A 16,312-nucleotide genomic window follows, 5' to 3' on the forward strand; every position below is an offset into this window, starting at 1 on the left:
ACCCAGACCAACAAATGCCCCTCCCTCACTAGTTAATGGATATGAGTAGATTTATAATTCAAAAAGTAGTTGTGGATATGGCTTGCTAGACAATGGTTTTTTTGTTTTTTAATACCTGCTGAAAGTAGCACTTTGGTATGTTGAGTTTGCCTTTGAAATCAATGAAAATGCAAGTTGTGTTTCAGGTTATATGCATTTAAGTTTGTGATTTGTGGCAGGATGAGTATTAGGCATTACAAGTACTTAATTTGTGTCTAGCCAAAAACATCAGGTACCAAACTAATATATAGTTTAGTTAATAACCTTTTTCATCAAATTTGGCAGCAAAGTATAACTGTATGACTTAGTAAATTGGTGGTAAATAAGTCACTAAAGTCCAAAAAGAATTCTAGCAGCAAAGTATGACTAACAAATTTGGCGAGACTGACTTAAGGAACAAAATTACCCTTCTAAATTTGCCAGCTGGCAACCTCCGTAACGGCTCTAGGTATATATCTTCGGTCGGGTTGAGAACCTCAGGTACCGTTCTGATATTTTCAAAACGTGAGGTACTAAAATTTATATGAAGCAAAAGGTCAGGTATCGTACAGACCATTTTTCCTTAGTTTTTCTCTTATGTTTTATTGTTATTTACTTATAGTAAGATGTGGCTTTATGCCGACAATAAGTCCCTACAACCTTTTGGTAGGGCGACGTGGGCTCTATCATAGGATGCACACTCAGTGTGCCTTGTGTGGCCTAGCGAGGTGGTGAGCTGTTTGTTTGATCAAATGGACGCAACCTCCTAGTGGCATGATGAAACAGAGTGTTGCCGGATTTGTCTGCGTGAGGCAACATAGTGAGAAAGCTGTGCTATTTGTAATGATGCTTATTTTTGATAGAGTTATCTTTCCGGTATGTCAAAGCAAATAAAGTACCTAGTCGTGCACTATTTGTTAATTGGTGCTTGGTCTAATACATAGATTTAGTGGAGACTCCTGGTATTATTTCAGGATGTTATCTCGATGCTTAACAATTTTATTGACGAAGATCATCAAGATAAAGTATGCATGTTTAAAATTTCAATTATATATATCAATCGTGAAAAAAAAAGAAAAGAAAAAAGAAGATGTAATTTATCAAATTTTCGAAATCCTAACCTCTTATTTAGTTCTTCAAAATTTCGTTCGATTTCGTTCACGACGTTGTTTTTGAACTCAAACCTCCTTTGATTGTTGGGTTATTCAATTTGTGAGAGAGAAATTTCACTGTATTTTGGTTTAATAGACAGGTAGGGCGCTTGTTTTTCTTGCTCAGACGAGAGTAGAATGTTTGGCCTAGTTGAGTCAAGGATCCTTGGTAGATTTTTATTTTATTGAAATACTATTGAATATAACAGACCAAAAAAAAAGAAAAGAAATTGAAAATAGGAGAGCGCGGTGTAGGGTTTAAGGCTTTAAGCAGCAGAGGGGGGAAAAGGGGGTTGGGTTTATCAATAAACCGCTCGACTCGACTTGGACCCGAAAAGAAAAGAAAAGGAGCGGTGAGGCGAGAGAGAGAGAGAGAGAGAAATAAAAAGAAAAATCGGATGGGATGGCGCTTCTTCTTCTGAGACTGAGAGCTCATTCTCCTAGTCCTCCTTATCTTCTTCGCTTCATGGCCTTACGCTTCATGTCACACTCATGTCTCCTCCACCCTCACTCTTCCTCCCTCTTCTTCAGCCCACCACCACCCAGGTGCTCCTCACATATTCGTTTTTGGAATAAATTTGCTTATTTTTGTGAAACATGTAAGTCAAGGGTTTGTTATTGGTGGTCATAGGATTGGGCTTCGATTGAAGGACGTTCCTAGCTGCTGTGCTGCGGTTCGAAATGTGAGAGCTTTCAGCTCGGTAACCGAGGCTTTTCAAGGAAGCGCTGCCTCCACGGCTTATGGCGCTGATCAGATTCAGGTCTCATTTGCTCTCTTGTGTTTATCTATCTATACTGCAAGTTTAGGTCAGGTCCTTATTATTGCAAGTGTGTTAATGTGGACTTAGGTTTTAGAAGGCTTAGAGGCTGTTAGAAAGAGGCCCGGAATGTATATTGGGGACACCGGATTTCGTGGTCTTCATCATCTGGTAATCTCTCTCTCTTCCCATTTCTAACAATCTGCTTCCGCCGCTATGTTCATCATCTTCTTTTTCAGGTTTATGAAATACTAGACAATGCTGTTGATGAGGCTCAAGGCGGATATGCTTCAAAGGTTGAGGTCATTTTACTGGCCGACAATTCTGTCAGCATCACAGACAACGGCCGTGGGGTATGAACTTTATTTTGAAACTTAGGATTTCTTCTTGTCATTGTATTCTCATGTCGACCTGGAAGTTTCACCGAGTACTCTTCTCAGTAGTTATGGATAATCTACACAAGTTTTCATACTGTATTTTGCCACTGTTTTTTACTTGTTATTCTCTTGTTCATTGCAGATACCTACTGATATGCATCCTGTAACCAAGAAATCTACATTGGAGACTGTGTTGACGGTATTATTCCATTATTTTTCATTCTCAAATATAATTTCTGTATACGGGTAGAATGGAATCCACTTCACATTGCATAGGGGCTACTATTTCTTTCATTAAAATCATTTAGATAACATCATCTGCCTAAAAATTGAACACATCATATATTACGCAAATGCTTAGGTGTAGAACAACTATTAGATGAAGTTTAGTTGCTCATCTAGTAACAGAAAATTTTAAGGGGTTTTCCCTTTCTCAGTCTCTCCTGCTTCTCTTTCTCTTTATCTATCCACTTTCCACCCCTTTTTTCTTTTCATCAGATCTTCTTCACAATCCCGGAGTCAAACCCATTGTATTTTGTCATGGAACATGCAGTTTCCTATCTTCTTCTCTCCAACTTTTATCAATAAATTTGGCTTATTAATACTCGCCTAAGAGAAATCAAATCTTTAATTTTGAGGATGATATGAAAACATGGACACTAGATATAAAAAGCAAACATCTCTTTCATAATCTAAAAGAAGTCAGAGAAAGAGAGGGGTTAAAGAATTAGATGATTAGGCGAATCTGATATTAAAGTGGTTACATTATCTTCTTCTATCTGGAAGAACTGAGAATTTTTTTTTGTTTTTTTTTTTTTTGTTCCCAAGTTGAAGTTAAGATCATTATGCAAAAGTGGAAGTTGGGGGTTGGGTCTTCTAAAATTATGTCTATGTTTTTAAATTAGATGTGGATAATTCCTTCCATCCAACAATCACTCACTGGTTCTCCTCATCTGCAGCTATATATATATATATATGTATATATGTAACATGTTTTCTTAAAAATGTAAGATATATATTTCTGGTCATAAGCCACTGTGAAGAACTCAATGTTAATCACATCTATTGCTGTTACATGATGTACATTTGAGCAATGAATGGTAGAACAAAGTAAGTTTGGGATTTCTAAGGATAGCAAATTATAGGGTTTTGATTAAAATTTGAAGCTTTTAATGTTTTTTTATTTTATTTTTATTTTTTTATATATACTTAAAAAGAACAAATGAAATGTCATTTATAATTTTTTCTTTTGATAAGAAACTTAAAATTCTTTAACAAAAGACTAAGTTCAAGTAGAGTGGATGAGCAGTTCATTAAACAAAAAACATAATCAACAAAAACAACAGCTGAAATCTTTAACAACATTCCCAACTATGAGCTGTTTTGAATGTTTGATTTTTTTTTTCAGTCATATTATTTGTAATTTGTTTTTGACATCATTATCGTTAATTATAGTTGTGATAATCATTCAGGTTTTGCATGCTGGTGGCAAGTTTGGTGGTTCAAGTAGTGGCTATAGTGTGTCTGGTGGATTACATGGTGTGGGTTTATCAGTCGTTAATGCCTTGTCTGAGGTATGTATTGTCTTTTCACCTACATTTATTTGGTCATTTTTTCTATGATTGTGTTAATATCAGTGAACAAGGATTCATAGGGACCTTTAAGTCATTTGAGGCTATGGGTTTCCAAATATCTTTTTTTTTCGCTTTATTATGTTTAGTTTTCTCCTTAGTTTCTTCAATAATGTATTGTTAGGGGCCCTATTCTATCTGTGGAATTGGCTTTTGTATCCAAGTCTTATATGGTTATATCTATCCTTTTAAATGAATTGTGAAATGATCAGAGAATACTTGAAAGCTGGCTTATAGTTCAAAAATAGTAAGATGAAAGAACCTTACGATACATTTTAACAAGACACTGGATGTTCTTTAAACTGAAAATCATGCTGGTGCGAGAGCAGATTGTAAAACATGCCTTCAAAGTGTCTAACTAATTTCCATTCTAATTCAGGATTGCTTACTTTCTTGTTTTATTTGTTTTACCATGCCAATATCAGATAACATCTCATTATCTTGAATTTCTATCCTTATTTTTCCTTTCGGGATAAGTGACAGAAAACTTTATTAACCACGATGTGAACAAGCATGACATCAACGAACAATTTCACTTATGGTATTATAAAGATCTCTAACAGCTAGCTAGCTACTTCAAACTATCACAGGAATACATAACTTAACAACCGTCTCATGTAAGATTAGCCCTGCAATCTGGACTAACAAAGAAAATGATATATGTAATCTGTTTAGAAAAATGTATATGCAATCTATTTAAAAAATCAACCTCCTCACATTGCCTTGCAATGTGCTAATTTCCTCTCCAAATAAATCACTTGAAAAGTAGCCAACATGAGAGTTGCACCATAATTTTGTGTTCTTGACCTGGAGTTTTATAACCTGCATTTCTTGTTCATCTAGCCTACTAAGTTGCATACTTAATTTTGATGCCTCAGGCATTAGAAGTTACTATTTGGCGTGATGGAATGGAATACCAGCAAAAGTATTCTCGAGGAAAGCCTGTGACAACTCTCTCTTGTCATGTGCTTCCAATTGAATTTAAAGATAGACAAGGAACACGAATCAGATTCTTGCCTGACAAACAAGGTTTTTGATTTACACTTTAGGTCATAGTAGATATGTCGTTGGTTTTCATTCTTCCCAATTATTTGGTGATTATTATTTTTGGTGTTTGCATTTACTTCATTCGACTCTCATCTCTTCCTGCAGTATTTAAAACTCTTAATCAGTTCGACTACCACACAATTGCTGGAAGAATTAGGGAGCTAGCTTTTTTAAACCCTAATGTAAGATTTCTGTTCATTGTCAATTAAATCTCACTATATGCTATCTCTCTTTTAACAACTATTTTTTGATCTTTGTTGATTCGTTTTTTTCTTTTCTTTTTGGTAATTGATCTTCGTTGATCTTTAACGCTCTGGACTTTGATTCTTTAATGATGTTTGAAAGCTCAGAAAAGCCTTAGTTTTTTTTTCTTTACTTAACGTTATGCCATTTTCAGCTCATGATCACTCTTAGACAAGAGGATACGGATCCAGAGAAAATCCAGCACAATGAATACTTCTATGCAGGGGGTTTGGTTGAATATGTTAGATGGCTAAATACTGATAAGGTATGCAACATTTGACCCCTTGAGGGCAACCTAACTACATGTCACTGGGCCACATGCTCATAGTGGATATGATGGCCAGGACAAATACTTACTGATGTCTAGTTTAACATTTGTGGATTTTGCATTTGTATCAATTTGTAAAGATTGTTAGTTAACTGTTCTTTGATTCAGAAACCTCTTCATGAAGTGGTGGGTTTCAGAAAAGAAGTAGATGGAATCACTATTAATGTAGCTCTCCAGTGGTAATTCACTTCACCTTTGCTTATGTATTTACATTACCTCTGTATGTGAGAAAAGTTAAATGTTTTCATGAAGTTGTCTTTTTATACGTCAGGTTGAAGTGAATTTACATTAGGATAATCTTTTCTGTAGTTTTGAGTTTTGACAGTTGTTTCATTCTATGCTAGGTGTTCTGATGCATATTCAGATACAGTGCTAGGGTATGCTAATAGCATACGTACTGCTGACGGAGGAACCCATATTGATGGACTGAAAGCTTCGTTAACAAGAACGCTGAATAACCTTGGGAAGAAGTCAAAGCTTATCAAGGTGCAACATTACTCGTTGTTTGTTGATTTAAGAGTGGCCGTTAAATGGCTTCACCTTTTCATTTTTTCCTTGTTATATCTATCTAGTTCTATATGTGTGTGTGTGTGTTTTGTGTGTGTGTGTATTTCATTTTCGTTTTCTTTTTCCTTTTTCTCAGTGATACGAGGGTTTCAGGTTTAGTTCATTAATTCATTAGAAATGATTTGGCTAGAGAGAGGGAGGGCCTGGATTGATAAATTTATAAATTGTGGTTTCCATGCCCAGATTGAACAGGATCTTGCTTAGGAGTTCAGACTTTGCGTGAGAAGTTTACTGTTAGCTAAACACGCTTCTATGACTTCATGCAACACACTTCCAGAAATAAGAATTCATGTTGTTGATTAAAATAGACAGGCAGAGCGAGAGTAATTTAGTATCTCTTTTTGTCTTCTTTGCAAATCTTATTTCAAAAACTTAAAGGACAACTCTTTTCTTTCTCTTTTACACTACAGTGCAATTTAAAAGGCAAAGTAGCCCCCAAGGTGCTAACTTTGATGTAAATGTAAACACAAATAACCCAGCAACTAAGTGTGAAACTGGTACTTAGAGCGAAGACTACTCCAATCGCTGTTGGAGCCTAGATTATTAAGGAACTCAGGAAAAGCCTTTCAAGTATTTCAATCTGGGAGGACATTGATAAAAGATGCTTCAGAACTGAGTTTTACAGGTCTGGGCTAAAACCCTTTTAAATTCCACCAGTAATTCCCTAGACTTTTCTAGAGACCCTTTAAACTTCCCACAAACAAGATCAAAACAGCTAACAGACAACTACCCCTCTTAGTCTCTCTAAACAACTTTTAATAAAGACATTAAAGGAAAACAAACAACTACCGGGATTACATCTAATTTACTTGCATGAGTTGCATCAAGCTTGGTTTATAGCTTATTGAAGGATCAATACTTGAGATATGGTTCAAAGGAGATGGACCTTTTTAGTGCCTTTCTCTCCATTGGTTTGTGATGGGTAAATCAGATAATGAAGTTCAGACCATCTGCTGCTCATTGTCTAGTTGCTGCATCATTGTGGAGAAAATTGTTTAGGGAGACCCAAAACACTTGCACAAGCTGGATTCTTTGTTGCGTTATTGAGTGAAATATTTAAGTATTTTGGCAGAAAAAAGTGGGGTTTGGCTAGGGAGATGTGCTGTGCTGGAAACTTTTTGGGTGGCGTGGGTGGAGAAGAATATAAGGATTTTTAAGGTATCAAGGGATGAAGAGGTGGATCTTTTGCAGGATAAAGTTGGCTTTTGGTCCTCCCAAATCCTGAGTTCAGGGATTATTCTTTCCACGCAATGTCTTTATGATTGGAATCCTGAGTCTCTGTTTAGCTTTTCTGTTTTAGGTGGTTCGTAGCTTGAGTCCTCTACTTTTTTAAGAGGACCCACCCTAATTTGTATTGTTGCTATTGTTCTTTTTAATGAAATTTTGTATACCAAATAAAAGACAAAGTTTTGTCTGCCTAAGCAAGTTGCTAAGTGGATTTTAAATAAGAATGTTAAGGTCAGTATTTGTTAGCTCCTGCTCTTAACTGAAATCTGAATGATTCACTTGAATACCGGTGCAAAGTAGGTAAAGTAACTAAAAAGTTTCATTATTGTGAGGCGTACTACATTGTTTTCTCAGGATAAAGATATTACCTTAAGTGGTGAGCATGTAAGAGAAGGGCTGACATGTGTAGTTTCAGTCAAAGTTCCCAATCCAGAGTTTGAAGGCCAGACAAAGGTAGTGCATTCTTATTTACCCGCGATGTGTAGTAATGATTAGCCGTGTTGCTATTTATGATATCTCCGGTTTGTTTCACATTGTCCCCTTGTTTTGTTGGTTAAAAGACTAGGTTGGGAAATCCAGAGGTGCGAAGAGTGGTTGATAATTCTCTTCAAGAGTATCTTACAGAATACTTGGAGTTACATCCTGATGTACTGGATTCAATCCTTTCCAAGTCCTTAAATGCTCTCAAGGTATCTTTCTTTTGAATGACAATATGACTTTGACCATCAATCTTACATATGTTAAACTTGAGATTCAATTCCTCACGGCTAATATTTCCTTGTTTAGGCAGCTCTGGCTGCAAAGAGGGCAAGGGAACTAGTCAGACAAAAGAGTGTTTTGCGTTCGTCTTCTCTCCCAGGAAAGCTAGCCGATTGCTCATCAACCAATCCTGAAGAATCTGGTACGTGTGCCTCATTCTGTTTGAAAATGATATGAGCTCTTATAGGAATATCAATTTGTGTTTTTGATTACTAGGTTCAGTATTTATTGATGGTATTCATGTGCTAGTTCTGCTTCTGTTATTAAATTTTATAGCTTTGGTCTTGTTAATGTAACCATATCAGTACTGATTGTAATTGTCAATTGATATCTGCTACATATTTCACATATGGTAATTTAGATACAAGTTTTTTTTTTATTGAATTTACAAATCCATAATAGTTTCTAGTCACATTTGGCTGTTTCAAAGTAAAATGCATACTCAAATATACATGATGTTATACATGTCTCTTAGCAACTCTGCTCATATTGGTTATCATTTTTTTTTCTTTACACACCTTTCCGTAGAGAACTATATACATGCTTGCTCTATTAGATACACAGTAACTCACTCTCTTAAGCACTTATTTCTCGGTAATTGCTGGTTTTTGAATGCTAATTGAGTTGGACAAAAAAGTTAAAACTATGCTAACCTTAAATTTTTTTGTTTTTTTTTTCCCCTTCCTTAGCTAGTAAAACTTTTTAAATGTGCGGTGACTATTATCTTTTACTGATAACTTTTCATTTATCACCTACTGCAGACAAAATACATTATCTAAAACACTCGCATTCTTAGTGAATTAAATTTTTGTTCATTGCTGTTGATTGTTTGCAGAAATCTTTATAGTTGAAGGAGATTCAGCTGGAGGAAGTGCAAAGCAAGGTCGTGATAGACGCTTTCAGGTAATTTTAACTATGCTAGTTTGTAGTTTTTAGTAATTTTATATCCTTTCAATTAAGAGGAGCTTATTACTTTTGGAATACATCTTTTGGCGTACATTTTCTTCACCAATGATGTGAATGGGTGGTTGATGTAGGACAACCTAGGGGTTAATGTGTTTCTGGTCTTAGAAGGTGGTGTATAGGGTAATGATCTGTAGTGGAATGGATGTTGTGAGGTAAGAGCTGGAATTAAGGGAAAGGATAGATGTATCAAGAATCACACCAGATTATCCAAAAAAAAAATATCAAGAATCACACCAGAGGGCTTCTTGGTCATCACACCAAGGTATTATGGACTGCAGAATTTAAGCAGTAAATGATTGTATTATCCTTTGTAGCCTTCATTGTGGCCCTTATGAATTAAGTTCTAGTGGGTAGGATTCTTGGATTGTGGAGAGATGCATTCCTAAGTCCTTGGAAATATATTTCTTTAGGTTACTGCTACCATACTCCTTGCCCCTTTGTGGAGCTTGCAATTGGTAAATGGGAGAAGAAATAACTTTTAGAGGGTGTTAGGGTGGGTAATCTTCTTCCCAACAATTTTTTCCTTTGTATTTATCTTCTTAGAACTGGAATGTAACTATCCATTTCTTGACTTCATTATCTTTCCTTGGTGTAATCTATTGAAACCTTCAGTTCATAGACATGTCAGCCTTAGGGAATTCCAAGTGTGCATCTACTGGAGGAGAAGAATTCCATTTTATAATTGCAGATTTTTCTTTCTTTCTAAATAGTGTTTCTTTAATCTTTATACATGAATTATGAAATGTTTGGACAAAAGATCTTGGTCAGCCATCCCTCTGTTATGTTTTCATGCAAATCATTTGGTATTCATTGGTCATCAATTGGTTGAATGGTTGAATTCCATTTCAGCAACTTATGATGATTTAAAGTCCATTTCAATTAAGCGGGAGTGGTTAAATAGCTATCAAATAGTTGCATCTTGATAGCATCTCTCTGAAAGCTAGAATGCAATAATAAAATCCTTACCATTTTGGAAAGGACACATCATTCTTTTACCACATTCCAGTTGTATGTGCTAACCTACTTATAAAGATACTATCACAGCATTAAAATTACATTGCTCTCTTACTGTCTACACTACTGATGATGCTAAGATTCAGTTTGTACCATGGGTCTGGCTTTATCATGGGAAAAATTAACCGGATATGTTTTACAATATATGATTTTATTGCCTCTCATTTGTGTTGACATTCTCACAGTTGGATTGACTTGTTCTTGATATTGCTTCTTAATGCCTGGATTTAGTCACTCTCTTACAATAATTGAAAACCCAAAGCCTTGAATTTGCATCTTTTCTTTAAAAAAAAAAATAAAAAAATAATGAGTTCTGTAATATATATACTCGAATCTTTACTGCAGGCAATTCTTCCACTAAGGGGTAAAATTCTGAACATTGAAAGGAGGGACGAGGCAGCAATGTATAAAAATGAAGAAATTCAAAATCTGATTCTTGGACTTGGACTTGGGGTGAAGGTTGACAATAAATTTTGCGTAATTTTTATCATTTTGGTATATGAATAATGTTTTAATATATATATATTTTAGTTGTTCAGGGAGAGGACTTTAAAAAGGAAGCTCTGCGTTACCATAAGATTATCATCTTAACTGATGCTGATGTAGATGGTGCTCACATCCGAACTCTGCTACTGACATTTTTCTTCAGATATCAGGTAGGTATTAGATCTTTCATGCAAAATGTTACTCGTACACAGAGAAACAGAAAACAAAATGAAAAATATCATACCCAACCTCACTTATATGGATTCAGAATTTCAAATGAATATCAATTGATGGAGTTCTTCTTGATTGCAGAGAGCCTTATTTGATGAGGGTTGCATATATGTTGGTGTTCCACCCTTTTACAAGGTATGCATTTGAATCTAATTAATCAGTGTGATTTTTAATGAATATAGCTAAGTCCATTGCTTTTCTCTGAAATGATCAAGGTTGAAAGGGGAAAGCAAGCATATTATTGCTATGATGACGCTGAACTTAAAAAGCTTCAGAGTTCCTTCCCTTCAAATGCATCATACAACATTCAAAGGTTCAAAGGTAAGAACATTACCTTCAAATGACCGCATATGCACATATTTATTATGCAGCATCTGAAGTAGATGAGCTAAAAGTCATTTTTTGGAGGAAATTAATAACTTCCTGTGAAAAATATAACAGTCTTCCTGTCAACTTCTGTATTCATTGAGGAAAAATTTTCTCCTGAAGATTATGAAACTGTTATGATGTTGAATACTTGAAGATTTCTTGATGTAGGACAACCTAGGGGTATCTGTGTTTTAGGACTTAGGGGTGGACTTAGGGTTGTAGTGTGTGGGGTGAAGGGGACTGTGATTAAAAGTCTGGGTTTTAAGGGAGAAGAAAGGGGAAATCTGGAATCACACCAAATTGGTTCTTGGAATCTTACCATGACTTCTCACGGATCATTCGAGAGGAACCATTTGACACAAACTTAAACATTTGCATTCGCTCTGATTTTCAGAAGTACATCGTGCCTCTTTTATAGAGCTATAGAAGACAGACACTTAAATTTTTATTCACGCTGATTTTCAGAAGTATATAGAGGCTCTTTTATAGAGCTATAGAAGACCTAGAACAAAACCAACACTAAAGCTCCATAAAACACTAGAACATACCAAACAATAAATGACCCATTAATGACTTCTAGAAACCCTAAAGTTTACATATTAATATAACAGCTAATGCCTTGGGAAAACTAAACTTAGCCCTAGAAAATTCTGGATAAAACAACAAGAAACCCATGTAAACTCTCGAAGGCAGATGTAAACTCTTCAATCTTCATTATTTCGACATTGAATTTTCTTTAGTGCATAATTATTCATCTCTACAGGGCTTCAATCTGTTGACTGCCTCAATGTTAGCACACCACATTGTTTATAGAATTCCAGTATATGACATAGGACAGGTCTCATTTAGGTGCTTTCGGTGAGGTTTTTCTAAGGCAACAAAAAAATGTGAAGTATACAGCTATAAGATAAAAGGTTTGCTTCACCGATTGTTTGGGATGGGCAAGGATTGATGGGTTTCGGGTATGTTCCATGGCTGTCATTGGTATGGGAGAACCGTTCCCGAATACAGAAAAGTGACTTGTTTGTGGGATTTAGAGATACTTCTGTCTGGTGTAGATTAGGTCTTCTGTTATAGGTCTATGATGTCCAACGAAGAAAGAAAAGATACCAAACCTAGGGTTCTGTGGGTGTGACATATGCGTGTCTTTAGAAAAGCTGATCTGTGGCGACTGGTAGCTCAAAGATTGATGGTGAAGCTTTTATGCTTGATAAACGTTTTTAGCTTGAATCTGATCTTATTCTGAGCTTAGTTGATTAATTAGGGTCCCCAAAAACTTGTGCAGAGAATTGAAAATATAATATAGTACACACATTTTGCCAAACCTACATAATTGGGACCTGTATGAATGTGCACATTTTGCCAAACCTACATAACTGGGACCTGTATGAATGTGAACAAATCATTTGATTCACATTGTAATTCATATCCTTTTAAAATCGAAACCTAAATCACCTGAATATGACTATAACAAGCCAACACTGCCTAAATGGGATCTGCATGATTCTGAACATGGCATTTTTCTCAAACTACAAGTTCAATATTAATGAACCTGGGTTATTTCTCTCTCCATGCTAGTCAGGATGGGCCGATTTTCAAGACTTGACCAGCTTAATCTATTTTTGGTATAGAGGGACTAAGAAGCAGAATCTCATAACAAAAACCCTGAAATCCTAATTTTGGTGCCTTGGGAACTCTAATTTGGTCCGGTGGGAAATCTACCATCAAAATAACACTTGTAATATCCAAAACCAATCCAGAAATTCCAATCAAAGATACCCAACTTCAAATATGCTCTATCTAGGAGCCATTGCTGGTGGAGAAGATGGCGGAGTGCTTCTTGGTCTTTGCATATCCTTATCTTTGGTGTTAGCATGTTCCTTGCTTTCGAGCCGAACTGGCTAGCTGTAATTACAAGGAGATAGAGTGGAAGGGGGGATTAGATGAACTTGTTTTAATCTATCCAGCTATAACCACATAGCCTACCCCCCTGTGTCCTGGCTAATACTAGGATAGAAACGTCCCTTTAAATGCTTACGAGACTTGTTCACTTTTCTTATAGTGAGCTGGCTCAATGAGCTTTGTTCTTAATTCTAAAGGAGCTAAGCTATATTCACTCTTTCCCTGTATTATAGAATCCTCAAAGTTGATCTTTGTTTAACATTTTGAACCTTAGCAAGATTCTAGTCATAAAATCGACATATGGAACTCTGGGCATGGAGTTTGGTAGCATCACAGGGTTATAACTGAAATCTTTCAAAATTCTTCTGTTCTCTTGACTAATGCCCTCTTTTATTCCCTCGCCGAAATAGGCCGCTACTTTTCCTCACTGAAATAGGCTTTGGTTGCTACATAGGAAACTATTAAAATTAAACTAAAACCCGGAGCACAGTAATCCCAAAGGTTATAAGTTGACTTATGCATCATTGCTGCATCCCATCTCAAAGAAATCTGTAAGAAAATAAGCATCCTCAATTCGTAAGTTGTTAAAAAAACGTAAATCTACATCTGCAGCTTCATTGAAGCAATACTCTTTTTCTTTCGCTTTCCTGATATTAACTAAAATTTAATTGGCTCTCCTTGAACTTCTTATATCTTCTTTTTTTGTTTTTTTGGTTACAAACGGGTCCTAAAAGGTCCAAGCAAAAACAAAAAACAAACTAAGAACTAGAAAAAGAACCAGATCTCCTGGCTCAAGAACTTTCTTATATCTTCAATCACATTTTTTATATTTTGTTTTGTTTTTTGCATGATTCAATAACAATTCTAAAGTTCATTTGATATAGATAACTACCTGTGGTGGCCAGCTCTTATGGTTGTTTGTGGATTATTTTGTAATGAGACCTTATTTAGTTGTGCTATTCCATCATTCTGTTGTATCAGTGGTAAAACGTAGTTTGACAAATGTACACGCACACTGCTTAGTTCTTACTGTGTTGCAAGATAAAGTGCAACATCTGTTACCATGAATTAGACCTCTACCTTTCAGCTGTAACTACATGTTATTATGTTTGTTGCAATGCAGGCCTGGGAGAAATGATGCCCACACAATTATGGGAAACAACAATGGATCCTCAGAAAAGGCTGCTGAAACAATTAAGTGTGGATGATGCTGCTGAGGCTAACTTTGTCTTTTCCTCCCTTATGGGTTCTCGGGTAAGCATAGCATCCTTTTAAGGTTATTGTTGACCTATAATTTGCAGAGATCCGCATATGTGTGACTAGTCAAAATGTGTCCCTTAATTGTCAAAAACTTTATTAGAGTTGACTTTTTTATTAGAGTTGACTTTTGTCTACTTAGTTATGACACTATATAGTATGATATGTTGTGTTTTTTCTTTTTATATAATAGGTGGATTTCCGGAAGGAACTCATTCAAAATGCTGCACGCATGATCAACCTGGATCAGTTAGATATTTAGGGGAGTCATCAATCATGGGCATACCGCAGTGATGAAACATATACATATCTTTTGTATGATTTTTTTGATTCAAAATTGTAAAACTCATTATGAGAATATGCAAAGATTTGCTACCAAGAGTTTAGGTAGATTTTTAGAGGTTTTGTATTTAGTGCAAGCAATGCTGTTTATTTTCTAACAAATTGCGTAGAAAGCAAAATATTCAAAGGGTGGGGGTTGTTACCACCTACCAATTCCTTACTGTTTTTCTTAACCACTACATGTGATTTTTTAACCAAAAAATTCCTCATCTAGAATACAATATTAATAAAAAAACTGCATCATAAAAAAAAAATACAATATTAAAAAAAAAAAAAAGCAAACTAACTTTCCCATGGCGCCATTGTATGGCACCAGGGGATTTGAACTCAATTGAAGATGATCTTGGTTACGATTGAACTAAATTGGATTGGGGTCAGCTAAGACCTTCATGGCACAATGGCGCAAAGACGAACTCCAAAAGCTTTGAAAAGGTGTGGAACGATGTAATGAAGAAAAAACTCAGAACACGACTTTCAAGCCACAATGTAAAATGGAGACATGAAGCTCACAGAACGATTTATAAATTTTAAAGGCATGAAGGTCATAAATTATGTGAAGTATGAGAATGATCTCACATAGAAAGGAGAGAAGAAAATTCTCTTAAGTTTTGAGGTAAGAAGTATTATCAGAGTCTAATTCTATAAGGTATTTTGAGTGTCTCATTCCATAGCTAGGACCTCTAGGAGCTTTTTACATGCCTTCACAGTACATTTCAATATTATGAGTTTCATATGGCATAAGTACATCTCCCTATCCAAAATTATTTTGAATATTTACGCCCCCATGGTGAATATAACAATTAAAGTCATGACCAAGTCCCCGACTAGGGAGGTAATAGGCTTTGCTTCCAAGTTGCCTCAATTTGTTGATTCTCTTTGACTAAAAGGCTTGTCAACTCTGATTGCAATCCTAAAAGTTCAGGAGAAGTGTTGATATTTAGTATGAACTATCACCAAAGCACAGAGGCAACAAAAGGTGACAACTATTGACGACAGTCTTACTCTTGTTAACAAGGAGGAGGATCGTTCTGATCTCAGGCACAAGCTTTGCTTGAACTCGGCAACATGCAGTATCCAATAAAAATGTTATATTGATCGATCACATTTAGGGCTGCACACGAATTGGATTGGTTCGGTTTTGACTCTAAACCGTCTATACTAAAGTGAGCGGTTTAAGCATTTTGGACAACCGGTCATTAAAAAAAATAATCTTAACCCGATCCAATCCAATCCAATTAAAGATGGTTTGGTTCGGTCGGTTAGGCGGTTTTAACCTATATTATATTAACATACTATTTATGAAAAAAAAATTCTAGTAAAATTCAATCTAAATAATAAAAATTATATTAAATAAGCATAATCTAAATTTAAAATAAAATAATCAAATCCAAAACTAATATTCAAAAACTAAAATCTAGAATAGATTCAAAGTGATTGAATTATTTGATGGCTTAGCTATAAATACTAGCTTAATATGGTAGTATGGTTAGAGAATGAGAGATTGAGATATGTGATATGAGAGGATCAAATTAATCGTAGCGATTATATATTAGACTTCTAGGCTTTTGGGCATTGGATTCGATATGGTCGTATATCATTTGAAAATAAAGTTATAATTGGATATTTAGAACTTACTTAC

At 35.4% G+C, this 16,312-nt stretch overlaps 1 protein-coding gene across 2 annotated transcripts; it reads left to right on the plus strand.

Moving 5' to 3' along the window:
* Nucleotides 1-1,435: 1,435 nt before the first annotated feature.
* Nucleotides 1,436-14,833, plus strand: LOC133724749 (DNA gyrase subunit B, chloroplastic/mitochondrial-like). 2 transcript variants are annotated; one of them, XM_062151581.1, is made up of 22 exons: nt 1,436-1,715; nt 1,801-1,930; nt 2,018-2,098; nt 2,167-2,280; nt 2,447-2,503; nt 3,777-3,878; nt 4,814-4,964; nt 5,088-5,164; nt 5,380-5,490; nt 5,662-5,732; nt 5,898-6,039; nt 7,702-7,800; nt 7,908-8,036; nt 8,134-8,248; nt 8,942-9,009; nt 10,432-10,545; nt 10,626-10,742; nt 10,885-10,938; nt 11,019-11,124; nt 14,198-14,328; nt 14,525-14,622; nt 14,659-14,833. In XM_062151581.1, exons 1-21 carry the CDS (start codon nt 1,573-1,575, stop codon nt 14,591-14,593), a joined length of 2,181 nt encoding a protein of 726 aa, XP_062007565.1. In that variant the 5' UTR covers nt 1,436-1,572; the 3' UTR covers nt 14,594-14,622; nt 14,659-14,833. The 2 variants fall into 2 exon arrangements, with proteins under 2 accessions (XP_062007565.1, XP_062007564.1); XM_062151580.1 differs by having other exon boundaries at nt 1,437-1,715; nt 14,525-14,833.
* Nucleotides 14,834-16,312: the final 1,479 nt, after the last annotated feature.

This window comes from Rosa rugosa, chromosome 1 (genome assembly GCF_958449725.1).
Source record: "Rosa rugosa chromosome 1, drRosRugo1.1, whole genome shotgun sequence".
Taxonomy (NCBI): domain Eukaryota; kingdom Viridiplantae; phylum Streptophyta; class Magnoliopsida; order Rosales; family Rosaceae; genus Rosa; species Rosa rugosa.

What these genes read in the sequence shown, in the direction of transcription:
- LOC133724749 (XM_062151581.1), top strand. Translation starts at nt 1,573, where the DNA reads ATGGCGCTTCTTCTTCTGAGACTGAGAGCTCATTCTCCTAGTCCTCCT. An exon ending in AGTTTGAAGGCCAGACAAAG is followed by an intron (nt 7,801 to 7,907) that starts GTAGTGCATTCT and finishes GTTGGTTAAAAG; the next exon opens with ACTAGGTTGGGAAATCCAGA. An exon ending in GACTTGGACTTGGGGTGAAG is followed by an intron (nt 10,546 to 10,625) that starts GTTGACAATAAA and finishes TTAGTTGTTCAG; the next exon opens with GGAGAGGACTTTAAAAAGGA.